The sequence below is a fragment of the Kwoniella botswanensis genome, chromosome 1 (assembly GCF_036426115.1).
Source record: "Kwoniella botswanensis chromosome 1, complete sequence".
NCBI classification, from domain to species: domain Eukaryota; kingdom Fungi; phylum Basidiomycota; class Tremellomycetes; order Tremellales; family Cryptococcaceae; genus Kwoniella; species Kwoniella botswanensis.
Window position 1 is genome coordinate 3,742,913 of NC_088599.1, and position 20,004 is coordinate 3,762,916.

The 20,004-nt window shown below is 45.1% G+C and overlaps 6 protein-coding genes across 6 annotated transcripts; 4 read left to right on the forward strand and 2 right to left on the reverse strand.

The window, feature by feature from the left end:
* Positions 1 to 388: 388 nt before the first annotated feature.
* L199_001424 (40S ribosomal protein S11) lies at positions 389 to 1,495 on the reverse strand (the record flags this gene model as incomplete). Its single annotated transcript, XM_064887179.1, has 5 exons — positions 389 to 477; positions 567 to 664; positions 746 to 884; positions 1,088 to 1,159; positions 1,432 to 1,495. The coding sequence occupies 5 exons, from the start codon at positions 1,493 to 1,495 to the stop codon at positions 389 to 391; spliced, it is 462 nt and encodes a 153-aa protein (XP_064743251.1).
* A 425-nt stretch (positions 1,496 to 1,920) lies between these two features.
* Positions 1,921 to 4,791, forward strand: L199_001425 (uncharacterized protein; the record flags this gene model as incomplete). The annotated part of the gene is made up of 13 exons (XM_064887180.1): positions 1,921 to 2,082; positions 2,139 to 2,213; positions 2,276 to 2,457; positions 2,521 to 2,601; positions 2,662 to 2,734; positions 2,800 to 3,073; positions 3,135 to 3,224; positions 3,275 to 3,428; positions 3,484 to 3,556; positions 3,607 to 3,795; positions 3,850 to 3,992; positions 4,047 to 4,608; positions 4,687 to 4,791. The coding sequence occupies 13 exons, from the start codon at positions 1,921 to 1,923 to the stop codon at positions 4,789 to 4,791; spliced, it is 2,163 nt and encodes a 720-aa protein (XP_064743252.1).
* Positions 4,792 to 5,987: 1,196 nt separating this feature from the next.
* L199_001426 (uncharacterized protein) lies at positions 5,988 to 7,759 on the forward strand (the record flags this gene model as incomplete). Its single annotated transcript, XM_064887181.1, has 6 exons — positions 5,988 to 6,143; positions 6,308 to 6,971; positions 7,076 to 7,226; positions 7,292 to 7,516; positions 7,573 to 7,589; positions 7,656 to 7,759. 6 exons carry the CDS (start codon positions 5,988 to 5,990, stop codon positions 7,757 to 7,759), a joined length of 1,317 nt encoding a protein of 438 aa, XP_064743253.1.
* Positions 7,760 to 8,793: 1,034 nt separating this feature from the next.
* Positions 8,794 to 12,846, forward strand: L199_001427 (uncharacterized protein; the record flags this gene model as incomplete). Its single annotated transcript, XM_064887182.1, has 2 exons — positions 8,794 to 9,600; positions 9,679 to 12,846. 2 exons carry the CDS (start codon positions 8,794 to 8,796, stop codon positions 12,844 to 12,846), a joined length of 3,975 nt encoding a protein of 1,324 aa, XP_064743254.1.
* A 503-nt stretch (positions 12,847 to 13,349) lies between these two features.
* Positions 13,350 to 16,295, reverse strand: L199_001428 (uncharacterized protein; the record flags this gene model as incomplete). Its single annotated transcript, XM_064887183.1, has 8 exons — positions 13,350 to 14,531; positions 14,613 to 14,741; positions 14,817 to 14,925; positions 14,995 to 15,404; positions 15,471 to 15,517; positions 15,582 to 15,723; positions 15,839 to 15,881; positions 15,946 to 16,295. 8 exons carry the CDS (start codon positions 16,293 to 16,295, stop codon positions 13,350 to 13,352), a joined length of 2,412 nt encoding a protein of 803 aa, XP_064743255.1.
* Positions 16,296 to 16,782: 487 nt separating this feature from the next.
* L199_001429 (uncharacterized protein) lies at positions 16,783 to 19,966 on the forward strand (the record flags this gene model as incomplete). The annotated part of the gene is made up of 10 exons (XM_064887184.1): positions 16,783 to 17,385; positions 17,455 to 17,702; positions 17,769 to 17,809; positions 17,874 to 17,930; positions 17,995 to 18,146; positions 18,209 to 18,226; positions 18,279 to 18,340; positions 18,404 to 18,611; positions 18,705 to 18,902; positions 19,013 to 19,966. 10 exons carry the CDS (start codon positions 16,783 to 16,785, stop codon positions 19,964 to 19,966), a joined length of 2,541 nt encoding a protein of 846 aa, XP_064743256.1.
* Between the last annotated feature and the right edge of the window lie 38 nt (positions 19,967 to 20,004).

The window sequence follows — 20,004 nt, forward strand, 5'->3', positions numbered from 1 at the left end:
AGTGCCGTTAATAATTTCAGCGAGAGCGTAGTGGTCATTGCGAGTGGAGGGTTTTGGACGGGATTTGACTGCAACCGAGCTCTTCATGTCAACTACTCGGACACGAGAAGACGTCTCTTGTTGGATTCTCATCATATAAATGGTTGTTCGATTACTTGCCAGCGAATTGCGTTCAGATCGTGCGAGACTTCATGCAAAGGCAGACCAGACAGATCTGTCCCAGTTTTCGTGATCCTATCCCAAACGCTCTCACTGCCTTCGAAGATAACCTCCTTTTTAGATCCACAAGGATGCAACTCATCAATCCAGACCATGCCATTTCGTGATAATGCTATGCATCAAAGTATACACTGCCCTAACCCAAACTTATCCCACTACGTGCAACATCTTAGAACTTGGCGAAACCCTTAGCAGCCTTGTTCTTGGATACTCGGAGGACGTTGAATCGGACGGTTTTGGAGAGAGGTCGGCATTGACCTGTAGTCATATTAAAGGAAGGTATCATCAGCGGGAGGTCATGAGATGATATCTGATACATGGTTGATATTTTCTGAAGAGATACGCACCAACGGTAACTTGGTCACCTTGCTCAACTCGGAAAGCAGGAGAACAGTGGACAGCAAGGTTCTTGTGTCGTTTCTCGTATCGTCGGTATTTGGGGATGCTGTATGCATTGCAAGACGATCAGTCAAATTGCTCCGTATCTTCTTTCAAATTGTACTATAGTACATGGGGTGACACTCACAAGTGCAAGTACTCTCTTCGGATGATGATGGTGTTGGTCATCTTGGTAGAGTGGACGACACCAGTCAAGATTCTTCCTCGGATGGAAACATCACCGGTGAAAGGACATTTCTTGTCGATGTAGGTACCGTTGATGGCCTCTGCAGAGGAGATAACTCAAATTAGTGAATTTGTCCAATGCGACCAATGATCATTCCTCTCCCTCCTTCTTCATCGAACACAATGGTACAGAGCTGATGGTACCGCTTATTGCAATGAGACGGTCGATCATCCAGTGTGATGCCATCTTGTCCAACAAATGGCCCAAACCCCCTTTTCACTAAAATCGAACAGCATAACTCACCAGTAGGAGTCTTGAAACCAAGACCGACATCCTTGTACCATCTCTTGGTCCTGGCAGTGACCTTCTTTCCGCCTGTTGTGTTGTTGGTCAATCAAGTTCATGATAAAATTCCCAATAAACCACATAAATTGACGATTATCCAACAATCCAATATTGCACCAAACCCAACATATCCATCCATTCAGGAGCCATGTAAATGTACGTTGAGGGCCGTTGAGGGAGAGGGAGTATGGGGAAAAAGAAGAAAGAAGAACATAAATTGTCAGCATTTCCTCTCCCAACATGATTATCCTATCTCCTTCCATATCTCACATCGAAATATTGAAAGAAGCACCGAGACGTACCTCTGGATTTGGCGTTTTGGAAGATGGGTTGCTTTTGGAAGGCACTTTGGGTTTGTTCGGCCATTTTGGATGTCTTGCGGGATAGAGAAGAAGGAGAAGGTGAGTATGGAGGTGTCGATAAAGAAGATATGGATAGCCAGCAAGCACCAAACCAACGAACGACCAACAGTTGCAGGGATGCAGGATGCAGTGTAATTCACAATTCACCATACAGCACAATTAAAAATTAGCATGGCCGGAATTTCTGTCGGAGTTTTGTGGGAATGCGATTATTAGACGTGGCACTTGGTATTTCGCGGACTGGGTGGACATCCCCGCTCAACAAGGCGTGTTTCGCACGTGGTCTCGATCGGATCCGATTCAAAGGAGATTTCATGCAAATGACGTCTCAGAGGTCGATCGTCAGTGAGTGCAGAAAGAAAAGGTGCTTTGAGTACTTCGCATTAGTCGGATAGATCCCCATAGACTTACCAGCAGCAATCGCCCACCATGTCCAAAAGACTGAACAAGCGACAGCAAAGGGAGCTGGAAGAGCTAGAAGCTCTCAAAGCAGCTACACCGAAGGAATTACCAGTTGAAGAGGACAGTGGAGAGGAAGAAGAACAGGAAAACCAAGCTAGTGGAGGAGGACCATTCAATGCTTTTGCAGCTGTAAGTGATTATCTCTATTTTCATCAAAAATGTATATATACTGACTTAGTGCGTAGCTAGGTGGAGATGATGATGAGCAGGAAGAGGAAGAGGCAGAGGAAGATGATACGCCCTCCGCACCAGTGAAAAAGGTGAGCTTCACACAAGAGCGCAACCTGTTTGGTAGAATTGAATAGCTAACAAGTATATTCAGAGTAAGAAGAAGAAAAGCAAGAAGAAGAAGCCTGTCTCAGCGACAATAGAGGACGAAGCGAGTGCCCCAGCTACCCCCGGTACACCAAGCACACCGGCCAAGGGAGGGAAGAAGAAGAAGAAAGTTGATCCGTACGCTGGAATGGATGAGGTTGATAGGGCTTTGGCAGAGTTGAAAGTACAGTATGTCAGCCAATTTTTTCAGAATTGGTCGACGTAGCTTAGCTGACGGTGTGTGTTTATCAGGTATGGGGAAGAGACCTCACAGGCTGGACCGTCTCGTGCAGCTGAGAGCAACGGGGAGGCCAAATCAGCGATGGCGTTCAGGTAAGCTAGCTGAATCTTGAGTGTCGGGAATACTAGCTTACATCTGCAAAAATTTCTAAGAAACCTGTTATCGGTCGATCCCAAAAATCTTGATGCGGATGCAGAATTACGGCGGTTCTTCGGCTCCAAAGTGGTGAGTTGTCGTATACTATAGAGTCCTCACGGAACAACCAGCTCATAGTCTTGGAACTTCATCAGATCGCATCATCAGCGACATCCGGACCCAATCGCCATCGACCCGGACCCTCTGCAAAATTACGATATACAATATCAAAACCCAAACCTACTTATCCACCTGCAACATCGCTGGCGGGCTTGGTCATGCGTGAAATGATCGATAATGAGGTTGAAGAGCTATATGAGAGGAGAGGGAAGGAAAGGATAGATAAAGGTGAAAAGTGGTTTACCTTTGAACATACTGGACCATGGAGGGAGATTGAAAGGCAGTTTATGGGTGCTGTCAGGTCTCATGGTGAGGAGCCATCGGCGATTCAGAAAAGCTCGCCTTGGACTAGCTGACATGCTTGACATAGATCCAAATGAGTTGATGGCTCTTTTGCAAGTGTATCCTTGGCATGTAGATACGCTGCTACAGATGAGTGAAGTGTACAGGTTGCAATCAGGTAGGTGAATTGTTTTGTATCATATTATATCATGTGCTGATCCCGCGTAGATATCGGCGCCGCTTCCGACTTTGCTGAACGAGCCCTATACGCTTTCGATCGATGTCTCATGCCTTCTTTCAGTGTCTCTTCGGGTGCTTCGAGGTTAGATTTCGATAGAGTAGAAAATAGACCGATGTTTACTGCTTTGCATCGGATCATATCGTCAGTTGCTTCTCGCTTCCTAGTCTTAGTCAAGCTGATCGATAGATTTGAACAGATACCTAGGGCGTCGAGGATGTTGGGTTACAGCATTCAATTTCGCTAAGCTGTTATATGCTCTGGATCCAGAGGTGAGCTGACAACGCGGTGGCGAAGATATACAGCTAACTGTAGGGCTTAGGGCGATCCTCACGGTGCTGTCTTCTGGCTTGATTTCTTAGCTGTCAAGTCGAACAATGGATCATGGTTGTTATCGATGTTGGAGCAAGGGGATACATCTCCTGCTGCTGCTAGCTGGTATGCATATCCTGGTATGGCTTATGCCAAGGCTCTAGCGCTACGGCAGGTGGAAGAAAGTAAGAAGAGCAAGGTAAGTTTTCATCAATCGGCTTCGTTGTCCACAGAAGCTCATATAATCACTTAGGATCACACCAAGAGCGATGAAGCTCTGCAGGAAGCCATCACGGACTTCCCTCAAGTAGTGACGTTACTAGCGGATAAGGTCGGTGCTAGTCTGCCGGAAGGAGCGAGAAGCAATCCTCTCTTGCAAGTGGAAGCTGGATTCAAGTAAGCTGTCTGGGCTCTGTAGCAGTAGTTGAAATCAGCTGATCTAGTGGTCAGAGAAACGCCTTCCAACGTCATACACCTTCTCTCACACATATATGTCTCTCGTTCCGAAGCATTGTGGAAAGACGAAAAGCGTATCGCCTGGTTCTCCAAACAGGTCGCTCTGGCCGTACCCAAACTTAACGACCCATCTGCTAAAGAAGCTCGAGATGATGCTTTGGCACTGATACAATCACCTCGAGATCCATTGGACGAAGGTCTACCCGTACCATTGTACATCTGTCGACATGTCCTATGTTCCGAATCTACCTCGTATGTTGGGTTCTTACCGCCGGTAGTTACTTCAAGACCGTTCAACTCGTTTGATCCCCTCCCTCCTACTACCGCTACGTCAATATATGACGATGCGTATTTTTCGGGATTGCGATCGACAAACAATGGACGAGCTATCGGAGGAGGTGGAATCATGATGGATTTGGTGAATAGGGTGTTTGATATCGCTACCAACAATCCAGAGAATTATAGACAACAGGTAGAAGATGCCTGGAGAGGGCTTGTTGGGAGACGGGAAATGCAGAATGCGCCGAGAGATCAGTTGGACAATGTCTTACAGGCTGTGAGTACCCTTTACGCATAGACCGTAGTAGAAGAGGAAAGGATTACTGATATCTGGTATGCTGATTTGATCATATAGTTGCTACAGATGGCTGGAGATGTAGTCAATCGTGGAGGAGGTGGTGGTGAGGTTGAGGGACAAGGTGGCAATGGTGATCAGATGCCAGGTGGATTCCCACAGTAGCACACAACCTGGTAGAAGACATGAATGCATGTTATTGCGATGTACTGTAGCATTTCGGACCACAAGACGACCGCCTCGTTGCGACAGGGTACTGCATGAGGGCTCTATCACTTTCGGTGAAACCATCAAACAGCACGCTCCATTGCTTGAGACACCCTGAGCTATTTATACCAATGGTCTGTCTTACATTGATGCAAGAGTCCTCGTCAGCGCTCTGTTTCGATCGCACTCCTTCTTTCGCTCAGTGTGACCTGGATTAGCACCTTTTTCGGCACGAGATTGGAATCATGTTAGACTAAGGACCAAGATTGGTCTAGACTCATATGCGAGGTCATTCAACGGGATGTTGTGGAGCCAGGGTTTTTTCTCTTCAATTTGTCAGTGTTCTGAGTTTTAGTCTCATTCTGCTTCCCTACACAGCACTGCCTACAACGCTGTGCATGAAAGAAAGTATCCATCGGCGGCAAGCTACTGCTGTACAACATCCATCATTGTAATGACTCGTTGAACAAGATGAGGTGTGAGTTCAATGGAAAATCTACATAAGCAATGCATTTCGCTGCCACAGGATCAACCTGATTACAGGTCCGGGAAGAGTGGGGTAATATCGTAAATCCCTGTTACTGTATTCCAGTTAGTTCACGTAACATAATTCGTCATACGGATCTATCCACGATCCCCACATGGCATAATACTGTCACAATTAACACGCTTTGGTACCGAATGTTGTGTATGGTGTAGGGGTGTATGGTACACAGCTATCCCATCAACGACACCAGCTCCAATCCAATTATTTCCGCCGACTCGTCATTTTCAGTCTAGTATCACCACCTCTTGACATTTTGTATTCTACTGAAACTTCTCAGCGTATCAACCTTTACAACTCCCTTTCTCGTCTTGATTTACATACACGAACAAACAAGTACAGAAGGAAGCGAAGAAAAGAAAAGAAAAGAAAAGAAAGGCTTGGGTCATTTTAGAGTTTCAAGATTCAAAGGATTATCATACAGTAGTGACGACATATCTGAATCATCATCACCGCATTCCTCATCCTTGCAACACAGCTTCAATCGGAAATCCATAATCATCGCCAGTATTTGCCACTTCGACCGACCCATCGCAATACATATACAACCAAGATCCAACATCTCCAGGGGTATATACAGTCAACGTGAAGAATCGAAAGTGAAGCAAAGATGCATCAGCCGGATATACTTACCCAACAACAACAGACCGGTCCACCCCCTTGGACACCCTATGTGAATTATCCACCTGGAGCGGTAGTTTGGTATGCTGGTAGTTTCTGGAGATGCGAGAGTGGCCATACGAGTGGATATGAACCGGATGGTGCTGTGAGTGTGGATACATCTGTATATGCTGTATGATCTATCTGTGGGATTCAGTCGGGGTCGGTAAAGGTGTACAGAAATAGAAGGAAGTTATCCGCATATGTAGTGGAGAAGGGATGTACGATGCGATTTTCATCGCTTACCTATCCTTGTCATATACTTCATAGCCAACAAATAACCTTCATCTTTGGACACCTGTAGGTTCAAGTGGACAACATCCATCTTACCCTAAACAATTCCAACAGCAATATTACCAGCAGCAACAGCAACAGCAACCTTATTACCTTCAACAACAACCTCAACAAGGATATTACGCCCAACCTCAAGCTCAACCACCAACCTACACTGCTCAACCACCTTCCCCTGGATACTTCCCAACCCAACAACAACAACAACAAGGTTACCACAACCCCAACCCTTCATCTTCGGGATCATCTTCTCATTTCCACGTACCGTCTGGAGGGTTCAGCCCGCATGAGAAGGAAGATACGCCCTCTTCCACCGAGACGATTACCGAGAAGAACGAGAAAGACAGAGGTAACAGCAGTGGAAGAAGCAGTGCAACCCAATTCTTCAGTGAGAAGGCAAATGAATCGTTGAGATATCTCACAATCAAGAAAGAAGCTGGAGATTCGAAAGAGAAGGATGAACTGAAGGATGAACTTAAAGCAAAGAGGGTGTGGAGAACGGGTGGAATAGGAATTTGGGCATATAGTGAGGTTCAGGAAGAGGAAGAATTGAAGAAGAAATTGTGGAAGGAATGGAGTGAAAAACACGATTCGAGCGATTGGTTGAAAGTCGCTAGGGAACGAAAGGAATTTTATGATAAAGGTTAGTGATAAAACCTCATCGGAAGGGAACTTCCAATCCGATGAAGCTTTCATCCTCGTTTGACGCTGATAACCTGTTGTCTCCATTCTGAACGGTGATTACAGAAAGTAAAGGTGTGAAACCTCTTTTCATGTGGAAATTAGTTGAAAAGGGACAGAGATTACCTACCGACGCTTTACCAATTGGGCATGAGCAGGATGGTGCTGCCTTGTACTCTGCTAGAGCATGGTGGGAAGGCGGTGTACATTTGGGCAAGTGAGTGGAGACTTCATTCTGAGAGTGGAGCTACATTGTCGCTGACACGTCGTTTGCTCCCATAGAGCTGGACATCACCTCGTCTCGGGAGCATCCATCTCCTACGGCGGAGCAGAAATCACCTTGGACACATATGAAGTTCTTTGTGGACCTATTAACGAGCCGTACCTTGTCAAGTGGATGACCTACAGGCACGGTGAAGTAGCTTCTGTACAGGGATGGCAGCCTGTAGAGGGCGGAAGAGAGAAAGATGGGACGGCTTTGTTGTTGGCAAAGGGCGATTATGAGAGGTGAGCTATGCATGTAGGTTATGATCGACGCACAGAGCTAACTTTTCGTATCATAGCGGTGAACACCCTGGTAGTGAGTATCGCAAATGCCGCAGCTGGACTACTTTCAATCTCAGCTGACCACATATGAACCTCTTAGAATGCCTCATCAACGACGATCACGCCTGTGTCGGCTATGGTGGTGGTGAACTCTGGGTCCGACCGTTCTCAATCTTAGCTTATGCTAACCCCGATCGACGATAAACGGAGTTATCTCGTATTTCTTCGAGTTCTGGACTCTTCGGCATACTATACTATGTTTCGTGGATATAACGAATACACGCGTCTGTCTCGCTTTCTCTTTGTGAATACACGCATAACGAATATTATACGTTTTCTCTGTTTGGCATGAAACAAACAAAATTAAATCACTAATCAATAGTCTTAAACACGACTTCGAGCTCTTATACATGGGTATCTTTCTTTCAGACTTTCTACTTCATAATTATGTTGACATATAAGCTATGCATATATATATACAGGTACCATGTACTAACGAGATATGCTTATCCCAGAGTCTGGATCTTATTGACGTCTAGGGATATACTAAAGATACACTTCCAAGTTACTCGCTTGGTCATAGATCATGCCATGTAGGATGAAACGAGCCAAAGGAATGACCTACCAAGGTGAGTGAATGGCATGTTCCCTTTGATAGTCATATACATATGGTGAAACTGTTATCTTCCATCTTACTGATAAAGGGTCCTTTGGTTTAAGTCATACACTGAAGATAAGTTCATACTCCTTTATCAATCTTTCTCATCTCACTTCACTATACAAGAAAGTATGACCAAGTTGACCGAAATGGGATGACCGACGATCCTTTGTCTTCATCTTTTCTCATGCTTTGGAAAAAGGGGTAAAGACTATAACCGAATAGCAGATTAGGACTAGACTATTTCAGTCAGTGTCAAGCTGGATAGGTGGCTTTGAGATGGGATGGTACACTATGTTGAAAATTCGGAGCCAAATTGATATGAGTCGTAGTGGTGAATACATAGCAATTGATTTGCTTGCCAAAGGTAATGTCGAGCTTGGAGAATTACTTTTTACTCTGAATCTCTCTTTGTTCCCTCTCACCCTACTCAGATATTGGACTCTCGCCGCTTCCTTCTTCTTATCCGTTACTCTGTTTTCTTTACCGATCTTCAGATGATTCCAAATTTCCATCTTAATTCATCTTCAATCTCATACCCATTTCTCACTCTTCATCACCACCATACTCGACATTCAAAATGTGTGAATCTATCCCCTCAGTTACGCTGTGGGGTACGACCCAACTCACATCAACCATAACCACCTCGACAATCCTCACAACCCGAGTCGCCCAGTCTACCAGACTACTCACGAGCCAAGTAGTGACTCGAGAAATCATAACAAGCTTGGTACCTCAACAAACATTGTACTATCCATGTTCCGATTCTGAAGGTTCTACGCAGTCTGCTAGGCCCGCTCCGGCGCAGAGTAGACCTGCGACAACGCAAGGAGAGGATGAAGGCTCGGTGGATCCAAATGCTACTGGACAGTTTACTGGGTCGTTACCTACTCAAACTAGAGCTACGACTAAAAGTTTAAGTTTCACTTCGCCTACTATCAAGTCTACTTCCATTTCTTCATCTTCAACGATTGAAAATTCAGCAGCATACACCTCTTCCGCTTCTGCTTCTTCTTCGTCACCCATTGAGAATGGTGAAGGATCCACCGACTCTTCAACTACCAAATCGAATAATTCCGGTATCATCGCAGGAGCAGCCGTAGGTGGTATATTCGGAATGATCCTTCTTGTCATCATCTTGATGTGTTGTCAGAAAAGAAGAGCTAGAAGGAGGAGGATTGGAAGTGCAGCTGGAAAGGATTGGAATGATACCTCCGGAGGTGGAGGTGGGAACGGGGACGGGAATGATTATTGGGAAAGAAGGTTTAGGGAGATCGAATCTGCCAATTCGTCGCGAGGAAATGGACTAGGACTGAATGGGATGGAAGGGGGAAGAGGTGAGAAGGAGAAGGGGGAATGGGATAGTCAGACTAGTAAAAAATTGAGGGTGAGGGAAAGTTCTCATCGCTATTATAAATGTTGATTGGGCTAATCTGTTCACATGTCATTATACTTGTTCCCCTAGTTGACCCTCGATCTAGGTTCTAAAGATCTGCCTTCAAGACCGCCCTCCAGACTATCTATGATCTCCTCTTTTTTCGGAGGTCGAATGACCCCCACACCCAACATAATGGCTTCACCTTACCACTCTCATAGTCGTACAGGATCGACGCCCACCTTGAGATCGACTTTCGGACATGGGAATGGGAATCAAAGATCTCGTCGACCATCTACAAAAGGAAGTGGAAGTAGATTCAGTTTTAATCCTTTTCGTCGACATCAGCAAAACAAACATAGTTATTCCAGTAATCAATTTCTAAGTCAAACCCAATTCCCTAACCCTAATCAAACACACATGCGGAATCACAGTAGATCAATGTCATCGCCTTGGGTACAAGAGGATTCGAGATCTAGTAAATCCGCCGGTACGGGTGGGAATAAATCAGCAGGGTTTTCCACCTCGAACAAATCGCCTGGAGCGAGACCTTCGTTGGAAGATGGATATCATAATAACATTAATAGGACGGGATCGAAATCCACTTCTCAAACTGCGAAAACCCGTGAGGAAAGACATTCACAATCTACATTTGGAAAGACGATGTCTTCACTTGATCAACCGCCTAGTGCCACTTTAAAAGAAGATCATACTGTGAATAACAACAACAATAATAACAACAATAATGGTAATAGTACTTGGAGTCATCAGTCTTCGAACTTCAGCCACAATCCCGTACAGCTCCCACCACAAGCTATGACTACCAACACGCAGAGTATATCTACCGCGGGATTACCAGCAGTACGAGAGGGTCGGGTGATTGAGTCACCGACAGAGGAAGACATAGAAGAACGAAGGAATATGGAATGGATTCGACATTCTACTATACCCTCCGATCAGGGCGAACGCGAAGAGACATTAGACAATACTGACAAAGAGAAAATACAAGAGTTGAAATCGCAATTAGGTATAGATGAACTAGGTGATCTACCTGATATATCGATTTTCAAGAATCTCGACAATCCCAATGGAACCAATATGCCTCCGAAGCCTTATTTAGGATTTGGACAGTTCAATCCTTCGATAGGTAATACCCCTCCTCAACTGGGTGCAATAGGTACATATACTTCTTCCAACTCACATTTATCTGGTATATCATCTATTCCCTCTTTGCCACCTGCTACTACACGAGGTGGATATTCTTCTGGGATATCTTCTGTCGGATCATCTTCATTCATCCCTTTTGTACCCCCTCCTAAAGGCTTGGGTGGGAATGGAACTGTCACTTCGCATTTGTCAGGTATATCTTCCAATGGGTCCGCGACAGGAACAGGAGGATTACCCTTCATACCTCCCATCCGAGGTGGACATGGTTCCCTATCAGGTCTATCAATCACTCCTTCAACGGTACTTCCCCGAGGGTACCTATCTGGTCTATCATCCGCTCATTCATTTACCAATCGGACTATCCGACCCAAATCGCCCGATTCAGTCTCTATCCCTTCGGATATCATCATCAACGGTCATGGTCAGGAAAGTTCACTACAGAGAAACAACTCTCAATCTACCGTATCATCCTATTCTACCCATCCTGTATCTCCTTACTCTACTCAACCATCTTTCGGAGTCTCACGACCCAACTCTCAATTCTCCGACTCGAATACCAATAGAAATACTAGGACGTTAACTTTCTATAGACCAGAAAGGAGATCTTCAAATGCTGGATGTCCATATCCGTATCCGCCAGTATCAAGGAGAAGCTCAAGTATAAAACTGAAACGTACACCCAGTGGACGAGTGGTATCATCAATTGTACACAGAGATTCATCCCTTTTACCTTCTATGCCAGGTATGGGTATGGGTATACCCAACAATAGGAAATCGGCTTTTCAAGATGCTGATGAAGATGGATATCCCGATGGAAGTGGGAATATGGTAATTGATATTCCAGCTTTACCTCTACCTCCTCCACCTGTAGGAGTAGGAGCATCGATACCAGAGAAGATACCTTCTCCTCCACCTACTTCATTCTTGATACCTGAAAATATCAGTCGACGATCCCTCAAGAACCTGAGAGAATCGAAAGGTAAACATGTCCCGAAGATACGGTTGAGTCAAAGAGCCCTAACTCCAAGTTTATGGATTGATGAAGAGCTCTTAGCGAGATTCGCCGCAAGTCAGAATGATGGTGATGAAGAGGGTTCAAATGCCACTTTTGATGATACGAGTACGGTGAAACCTACGCCTGTGAAAGAGAAAAATACGCATTTGAGAAGCAAAAGTAAAGGTGATGGGGATGGCAGTAGACGTAATTCAGTAAAGAAGGATAATACTTTTCCTCCACCAAGTCAGTCGACTAGATCACGGACGGATACTCAACTTGATTCGGAAGAAAGACCTTTGATAAGTCGATTTTCTAATTCTACTCAACCTACTATATCGAGGAACAATAGCACGGCAAGTACCACTACGACCATCAGTGGGGGAAGTTCGATGAACGGGCCGGGCAACTTGGAGAACGTATCGGTGTCGATGATAAACCCGAATGTAAGTGTGAATAACAATCAGATTCAATCGAATGAACGACCCATCACTCCCTCACAACATATCAACACCTCCAATGAATCCGGATCATACCTTTTCGAACCATCTTCTCTTACACCTCGACCTAGACCTAGACCTAAATCAAATCGAAAACAAAGTCTTTACGTTCCCAAAGATAAGGGCAAAGGCAAGGCAAAAGAAATAACAGTTCTATCACCACATACACCACCTAACAAACTACCTTTGTTCTCACCTCCTTTCCCTAAACCGCCTACTCCACCGTTACCCTTTTCCACTTGGGTACAGGAATCTCATTTTGCTTCGAGCAGTACTTCAACATCGACTCAGCGAGGGGGGAATAAGGATTTTCGATTCTCAATTGAACAAAGACGTAAACAACAACATCAAAATCAATCAAGTGATTCTACAGAAGGACAAGGACGATTTGGAACGAATAATGAAAGTGGAGGAGATGGTAATGGTAAAAGCGTAGTTACTCCTCAATTACCATTGTTAACTCTCGGTAGCTTATCTACAAATTCTTCTGTCACTGATCTCAATGTGAGAGATGGGAAAGACGGGACGAACGATTGGAGGTCGAATAGGAAGAAATCAGCTTATGAGGATGCTGATGAAGGTGAGAATGATTTATAGTGGATAGGATCTAAAACTACCAAATGGAAATGACGACGAGTGACCGAATTATGATAGTCTAGGATTTGTAGGTACCATACTTATTGTGGATGATGGATTCCTAATCATAAATGCTTATAATAACCTCGACCTTCATGGGCGTAAGTAACACATAAATCCCAGAATGCATAAATAAATTATCATACACTACAATAATTTTACAGCTCGAAGTTTCACCTCATTCCATTATACTGTATGGACATAGCTTGAGTTGTTGTCAATGGCCGACAAATAGATATTCCCATTCAACTTCACCCTTATTTCCATTTTATTTCTACTAAGCTCGAATTCTACCTTGCCTTCTACTCATAATGTATCCGGTGCCATCCGTTACTGTATTATCTTCTTGTCATCCAAATCCATTAAATCACCGATCTTGTTTATTACAGACCCCTTACTTGCTCAGATTCTTCTCCACTCAATCCAACGTCAATAATATTCCTTCCATCCTATTTGCCCTATCACTAAAACTGCCTACTAACAAATATCGTGGTAGTCTCCGCCATCATACCAGGCTTAGTAGCGACAATCTCAATCCTACTTTCAACCTTGTTTGTCGAAACGTGTAAATTCCATTTCATAGCTTTAGGTTTCCCCTTTCCATCGTTGTCGTCCTCCGTCGTATTGTCGAATATGAATTTCGGTAACGAGCCTTGATTCCCATTGATCCTCAAACTCAATTCAGGTGTTGACGTAGCCACACTAGCACTAGTACTGGTTGGCTGGGGGGCAACTCCATTCTCACTACCATTCACTTCTTTCGTCGTTGTCGTTGTAGAATCATCGATATACGCTGTCAATTCAATTTCACTAGTTGTCGAATTAAGTAAAACGGAATGAGTGATGACTCCCCGTAGATTTTTGATTCTTATAGTCTGTTTTGACAACTCCAACTCTGATCGATCAGGAGATGAAGCTGAATGGAAAGTAAAATCGATGTATTTGATCGTAGGTATAGGTGGTTTTGGTCTTTCAATCTTCTGAGTAGGAGCGGGTGCGGATATTTGCGGTGTAGAAGTATGAGGACTAGGATGACTATGACTATGACCATGACTCGATCTAGAATGTGGTTCTGGTCGAGGGGGATGATGAGGTGATGGTTGGTGCGCAGGAAATTGTTGAGGTGATTGTTGAATCTGATGATGAGAAGGTTGAGGTTGACGTTGGTATTGTTGTTGCTGTTGGTGTTGTATCTGCTGAGGATACTGGTGAGCAGGTAATTGACCCCTCTTCCTAGCTTCGTTGGTAGCCACCATAGATCTGTAGACATTCATAGCCAAGGGTGGTAAAGTCTGCGCCCAAGCTTGTCTCTCGTACATCGGATACCGCTCCAATGAAGCTACTACTTCCTCGGTCACTACACCAGGAGGTAAAGCAGGGAGGTATTGTCTGGGTGCTTGACTTTGGCCAGGAAGACCTGGGATCGGAGGTTGAGATGGACCAGCAGGATAAGGTGAGGGGGAAGCAGTCATAGGCATAGGTAATCCACCAGGATATCCTGCAGGCGATTGGGAATATGCAGAGGGAGAAGGGGAATATTGAGATTGACCCGGAACGACTGAAATCCGAGCTGGGATAGGTGTGCTGGAAGAGGGTCGAGGAGGGTATGAGGGTCTTTGTACATTTTGATGCCATGAGAGGATTTCCTGTACCGTGTCAAGCCACAAAAATCAGTTGGACCTCAATGGAGAGTTGCGAACGCAGTTCAAATCGCTAGTCTAACTCACCTTAATCTGTTGAGCATCCCTATATACTTCACTGCCATCTTCGTTATACTCCATTCCATTCTGACACATTAGGTCGATATCATCCACGAACTCCTGGAATGATTCGTATCGTCTGCCTACTTGCTTGCTCTGTATGAATACGAAGTAGACATATAATATAAGCGTCTGCGGCATGGGTCAAGAAGGTTAAAGGGCATTACTTACCTCTATCTCCTCCAATGATATAGGATTTCTGATCGTCCTATAATAATCTGGGAAATCCCTTCTCGGAGGCAACTGCAAGAATATCCCGGCGATCTCTCTACCACTCCCACTACAAGGTCATTCAAAGCTAAATCAGCTACCGATCTCATATGAAAAATGAGCAAGGATTCCAGCTTACTCTTTCGCCCTAGCTTCTTTGATTGCTCTCAAAACAGGTTTGATCAACTTATAGACCGACGGGCCATCTTTCATATACTGTCCTCTTCTCCTTGTCCTCTTCACTTTCTCCGGTACCCCTCCTGCTGCTCCTACTGGATTCGTCGAAGAAGATTCGTTCCCATCACCTTCCATCTTATTGGGTGTATCGGCCATGTGTACATCACCTTCCAGATCTGCTTCACCCTCTGCATCCTCGTCTACCTCTTCCCCATCTGCATCAGCTTCAGCGCCGGCTTCGGCATACCCCTCCGCAGATGCTGTAGGTTGCATAGTAGCCCCTCTTGGAAGGTCATGTTCTCCTTCGGAATCGGATTCTTCCTTGACCTTGTCAGGGGAAGTAATGGTGGTGTAGTATACTCTGGTCATTTTCTGCTCAGGTAGAACGCAGTCAGCTTCAGCGTATGCGTTGGGCAATGTTTGGAGAGATGGACTCACATGTAATTTCTTCGCATACTGAAAGATCAATGATTCTCTGACATTATCTATATTATGATATCAGCTTTGTGTACCAAACGTTTGGAATGGGATAGACTGATGGGAGCTCACATCGTTTGGCATTGTTGAATATCTGTCCTAGGTCCGTACAAACATCTTTCAAAGTTTGATATTCTCCCGCTTCAAGTTTGTTGTGTACAATCTCTAAGCTCATGGGATGTTTGATGGTCGCATAGTAGTCTGGGAAAGCTCTCTGAAATAAGGAATAAGCATAACAGCACGGATGAAAGAGGATAGTAACCGATGTTAAGGTGCAGATGAACGGATGGATGGAATTGTTTACATGATCATAGCTTGCTGTAACTCACCTTGTTTGGTAGCTTGACAAACGGTTGAGCCATATCTTCTCCCCTGTATGAAATTACCCATCAGCTATGCACTTGCAGCAGAACAATGAAGTAGTAATTATGCTCACTCTGTACTCTTCGCATCCATTATCTTCCTATAGATCACATATCCCAATTCCTTTGCTCTGACAGGATCTTTGGGATCTCTCTCATCCGCTACTGTTACCCCGTGTCCATGTGATTGTTCAGGCTCTTGACTCTGTGTTCTCCTCCTCTTTGGTCTACCGCCTCCATCGCTGAGGATCAGATTCGGATCTACACCCAGTCGTTTTATCCTTAATGTCTGAGATTGGTCCATCTCCTTTTCCTTGTCCTGAGACGCGTTGTCTTTGTCTTTCGTAGGTGAGGTTGATTTGGGAAGGGGAGGTAGTGCATCCTTTGTGTCCTTGGCTGAGGATCGACGGGTTGCACCTGACATCTCTTGTGAGAGGATACACGATATGGATTATGATGTTATATGCTTGTTATGTGTAGTATCTGTACTGTTGATGTCCTTGATGGATGGGTAGAATGTATATGTATGTGTATACGCGTTGATGAAGGAGTCATGTTTTGGTCTGCTGGCTCTGTGTATGGTAATGTACCGAGTTATTCAGGGTAATCTCCGAATACCCATATACCCATGTTATCATCCGTGCATGATTTATGTTGACATTTTTGGATGATCATCTCAAGACTAATCTTAACTCTCCTATCTCAACCTCTGATCCTTCTTCTTTACATAACACCAAGCATAACCGACCATCCATCGTCAGCTCATTCATCATCTGACAACGCCGCTGGTCACAACCAGACAGTAACAGACCATCTCACCGCGGATTATACAGTCCTCCAGCTCGCCTGCCCTCCTACCCATCCTCCCCTCCGCCACTCTCATCAACCCATCAAATGACTTCACCAACAACATGACCATCACCACCACCACCACCACCTCTTCGCCTATAGGTCTGTTCATTCAACCTGCATGCCTTCAACACAAGTATATCCGACATCCTAACTCATCTCATATCTTCGAAAGACCAGAGAGGTTGAGAGCAGTGTTGCTGGGCGTGGCAGCTGCTATAGCTAGGTTGGAAGGTATCGATTCAGCTACTCAGTCAACAACGGCACAATCAAATACAGATGATCTATCAGGATTACTATCATCACTGTCCATCGGGTCCTCTTCTTCTTCGACATCAAGTGTGACATCCCTTCTGAATATCATCCCACCGCCTCCTCAACCTTCTATACCCGGATCAATTCTACAACATCATCCCGCCGTCCAACTTGCCCATTCACCCGTACCGGAATCACCTTTCCCGTATCTAGGTCAGAGAGCATCATCATCATCTTCGTCTAGCAGTGGTAGTATACCGTCATCGCCGTATCTGAAGGATCTGGTTAAATGGGCCTCGGAATCTATAGAAAAGATCAAAGAGACTGGATGTGAGATCCCTCCTGATCTAGGGTTGAATGCGGGTGATTTATATTTGGGACCTGGTAGTATAGTAGCTATCGAAGGTGCTGTAAGTTGATCTGTGTATCTCCTGTATACACATCTCATGATCAATAGATTGATGAAGTAGAACATGTAGATACAGACGGTTTGTCAAGCTATTGATCACGTCGTATCGTCAAGAACACCACCTTCCACACCTGCCTCATCTACTAGCAACAATACACCATCCACCCCTCCCTCGCAGATCAATATAGGGAATCGATATTTCAATACTCCACCTCAAGAGCAAGCTTCCAGCTCGAAGTTGTCAGGTTCGCCATTCAGCAAAGCTTTCTGTGCGATTAGGCCACCGGGACATCATTGTGGTGAAGATCTACCTTCTGGGTGAGCTATTTCGCGCATCACTGACGTGATATATACCTCAGCTCACATTTCATCCTTGATTGACAGATTCTGCTACGTCAACAATGTAGTCATCGGAGCTATGCACGGTATGTCTCCTGCTCACGGGAGATATGGCATAGTCATGGCTGATCACTCCACCGCCCTGAATAGCATATCTGCAGCATGATATAGATAGAGCGATAATAATAGATTTCGACCTTCACCATGGTCAGCTTCTTTCTCCCTGAGACTTTTGTAACGGAAAAGCTGGCTAATTTCTTCGTTGTCGTAGGAAATGGCACTCAAGCTTTGGTGATGCCTCTGAACGCTGCTGCTCATGCAGAAGACCTGCAGGTGAAAGCTGGTAAGCCCCAAACGATGACAGGTAGAGATGGAAGGAAGAGGAGGGGGTGGAAAGGTTTTTACGGATCTGTCCATGATATCGTGAGCTACACTATAGAATCTCAAATGTGAATATAACTGATATTTCATTTTCATGGCCACAGTATAGCTACCCTTGTGAAGTGAGTTGCATCTCACACCAGTAGTGATCATGAGCTTACTCCTTATTCTCAGGACGGAGATGTAGAGCTTATCAAAGACGCTTCTATAAGTCTTGCAGCTCATGGACAATACATGTAAGATCTCCTTACTCCTCTCATACATCGTGAATCATCATCAAGCTAACATGTCATTCATAGTGAGAACATACATCTTCAACCATACGAAGACGAAGCGGATTTCTACACTAGGATATACCCTCTCTACCTTGCTTTGCTAAACAAAGCAAAGGTATATATGGAAGAGACTGGAGCGGAACCATCGCGAACAATGGTGTTCATAAGTGCAGGATTCGATGCTTGTGAACATGAACATCAGGGGATGCAGAGACATGATAGGAGGGTTCCTGTGAGTTCTGACCATTTACCCTCCCCATCATACTTGATCATGGACGCCGACTTACCTGAAATCATGCTGATCTTGGTATTTGCCTATACATAGACATCGTTCTATTCGAGATATACCAAGGACATAGTTGCCTTTGCGGATGAATACACAGAAGGGAAGGTCGTATCTGTCCTAGAAGGTGGATATAGCGATAGAGCTCTGACAAGCGCTGCGATGGGTCATATTGTAGGGATGAAAGGTGATTTACCAGAGAAATGCGATGAGTGGTGGACCGAGCAAGAGTTGATCAATGTGAGTATACACTACTGTATCGCCTTCCGCTGAAGTATCCCCGCAAATCTTTCCCGTCGTTGTCTCATATTCATGCAGCGCAGATATTTACATTCTCATTCATTGGGTAGATCGAAAAGGCCACGAAAAAGCGACGCACTGGCAGACTAGCTCCCTTCCCATCCGAGTTCTCCTCCCAACCCCATTTACAGCGTACACATACCTTATTGGGTCATTTCGAATGTGTTGGTACAGGTGTAATATCGGTACCTCCTTCAGTCACTAGTACCCCGCAACCATCTACTGCGCGAATGACTTTGAGGGACAGAAGGAAACCTGAAGATATCGCTTTGCCTCCCAGTGCAGATAACACTCCGATTGCAAGAAAGATCATCAAAGCGCGAGGAGGAGGAAGTGTTGTCGCTACACCTACCAGAACCAAAGCTAAGAACGAGCCCACAACCACACCTATACATTTTGCCAAACAAGCGAAATCTACGGCTACTACGCCGAATGCTAAGGCTAATAGAGGATTGAAAGTGGATAACAGTGTGCCTTTACCCGCGTCTCGCTCTGAGGGATCATTGGAGAAAATCGTGAAGACGGAACAGGGAATGGGACTGGAAGAAGCCTTGAAGGCTCTGGAGAGTGTGAAATTGGAAGATCCATTGGTGGAAAATGCAGTTGAACAATCAAGTACAGCTGGGAGTGAACTATCATTGCCTAAGCCCGGTATCGCTTTACCGCCTGCGATAAATGACGATGAGGAATCACGTCCTACACTCCTCACTCAGACTTCGATCCCCAAGATCATCCTTCGAATACCTCGTCCTCCAGCATTACAACACCAACCACAACAGATCGAACAGTCTCACGCGTCCACGACCTCAAGCACATTCGGTACCCTGCCTGTAACGGCGAATCCCATCTACCCATCACTTCCAGGCGCAGTGAAAGAGGAAGATAGGATGGTGTATCGAGAGGGTTCGACGTCAACTTCTGAAGGTGGGACAGAGGGTGAGTATACCACTGCTCCAAGTGGTGGTGAGAGTCCTTTGCCTGGCGATAAGGACGCTTCCACTTGAGAGTTGGTGGGACGGCAGATTGTATTGAATACATGATA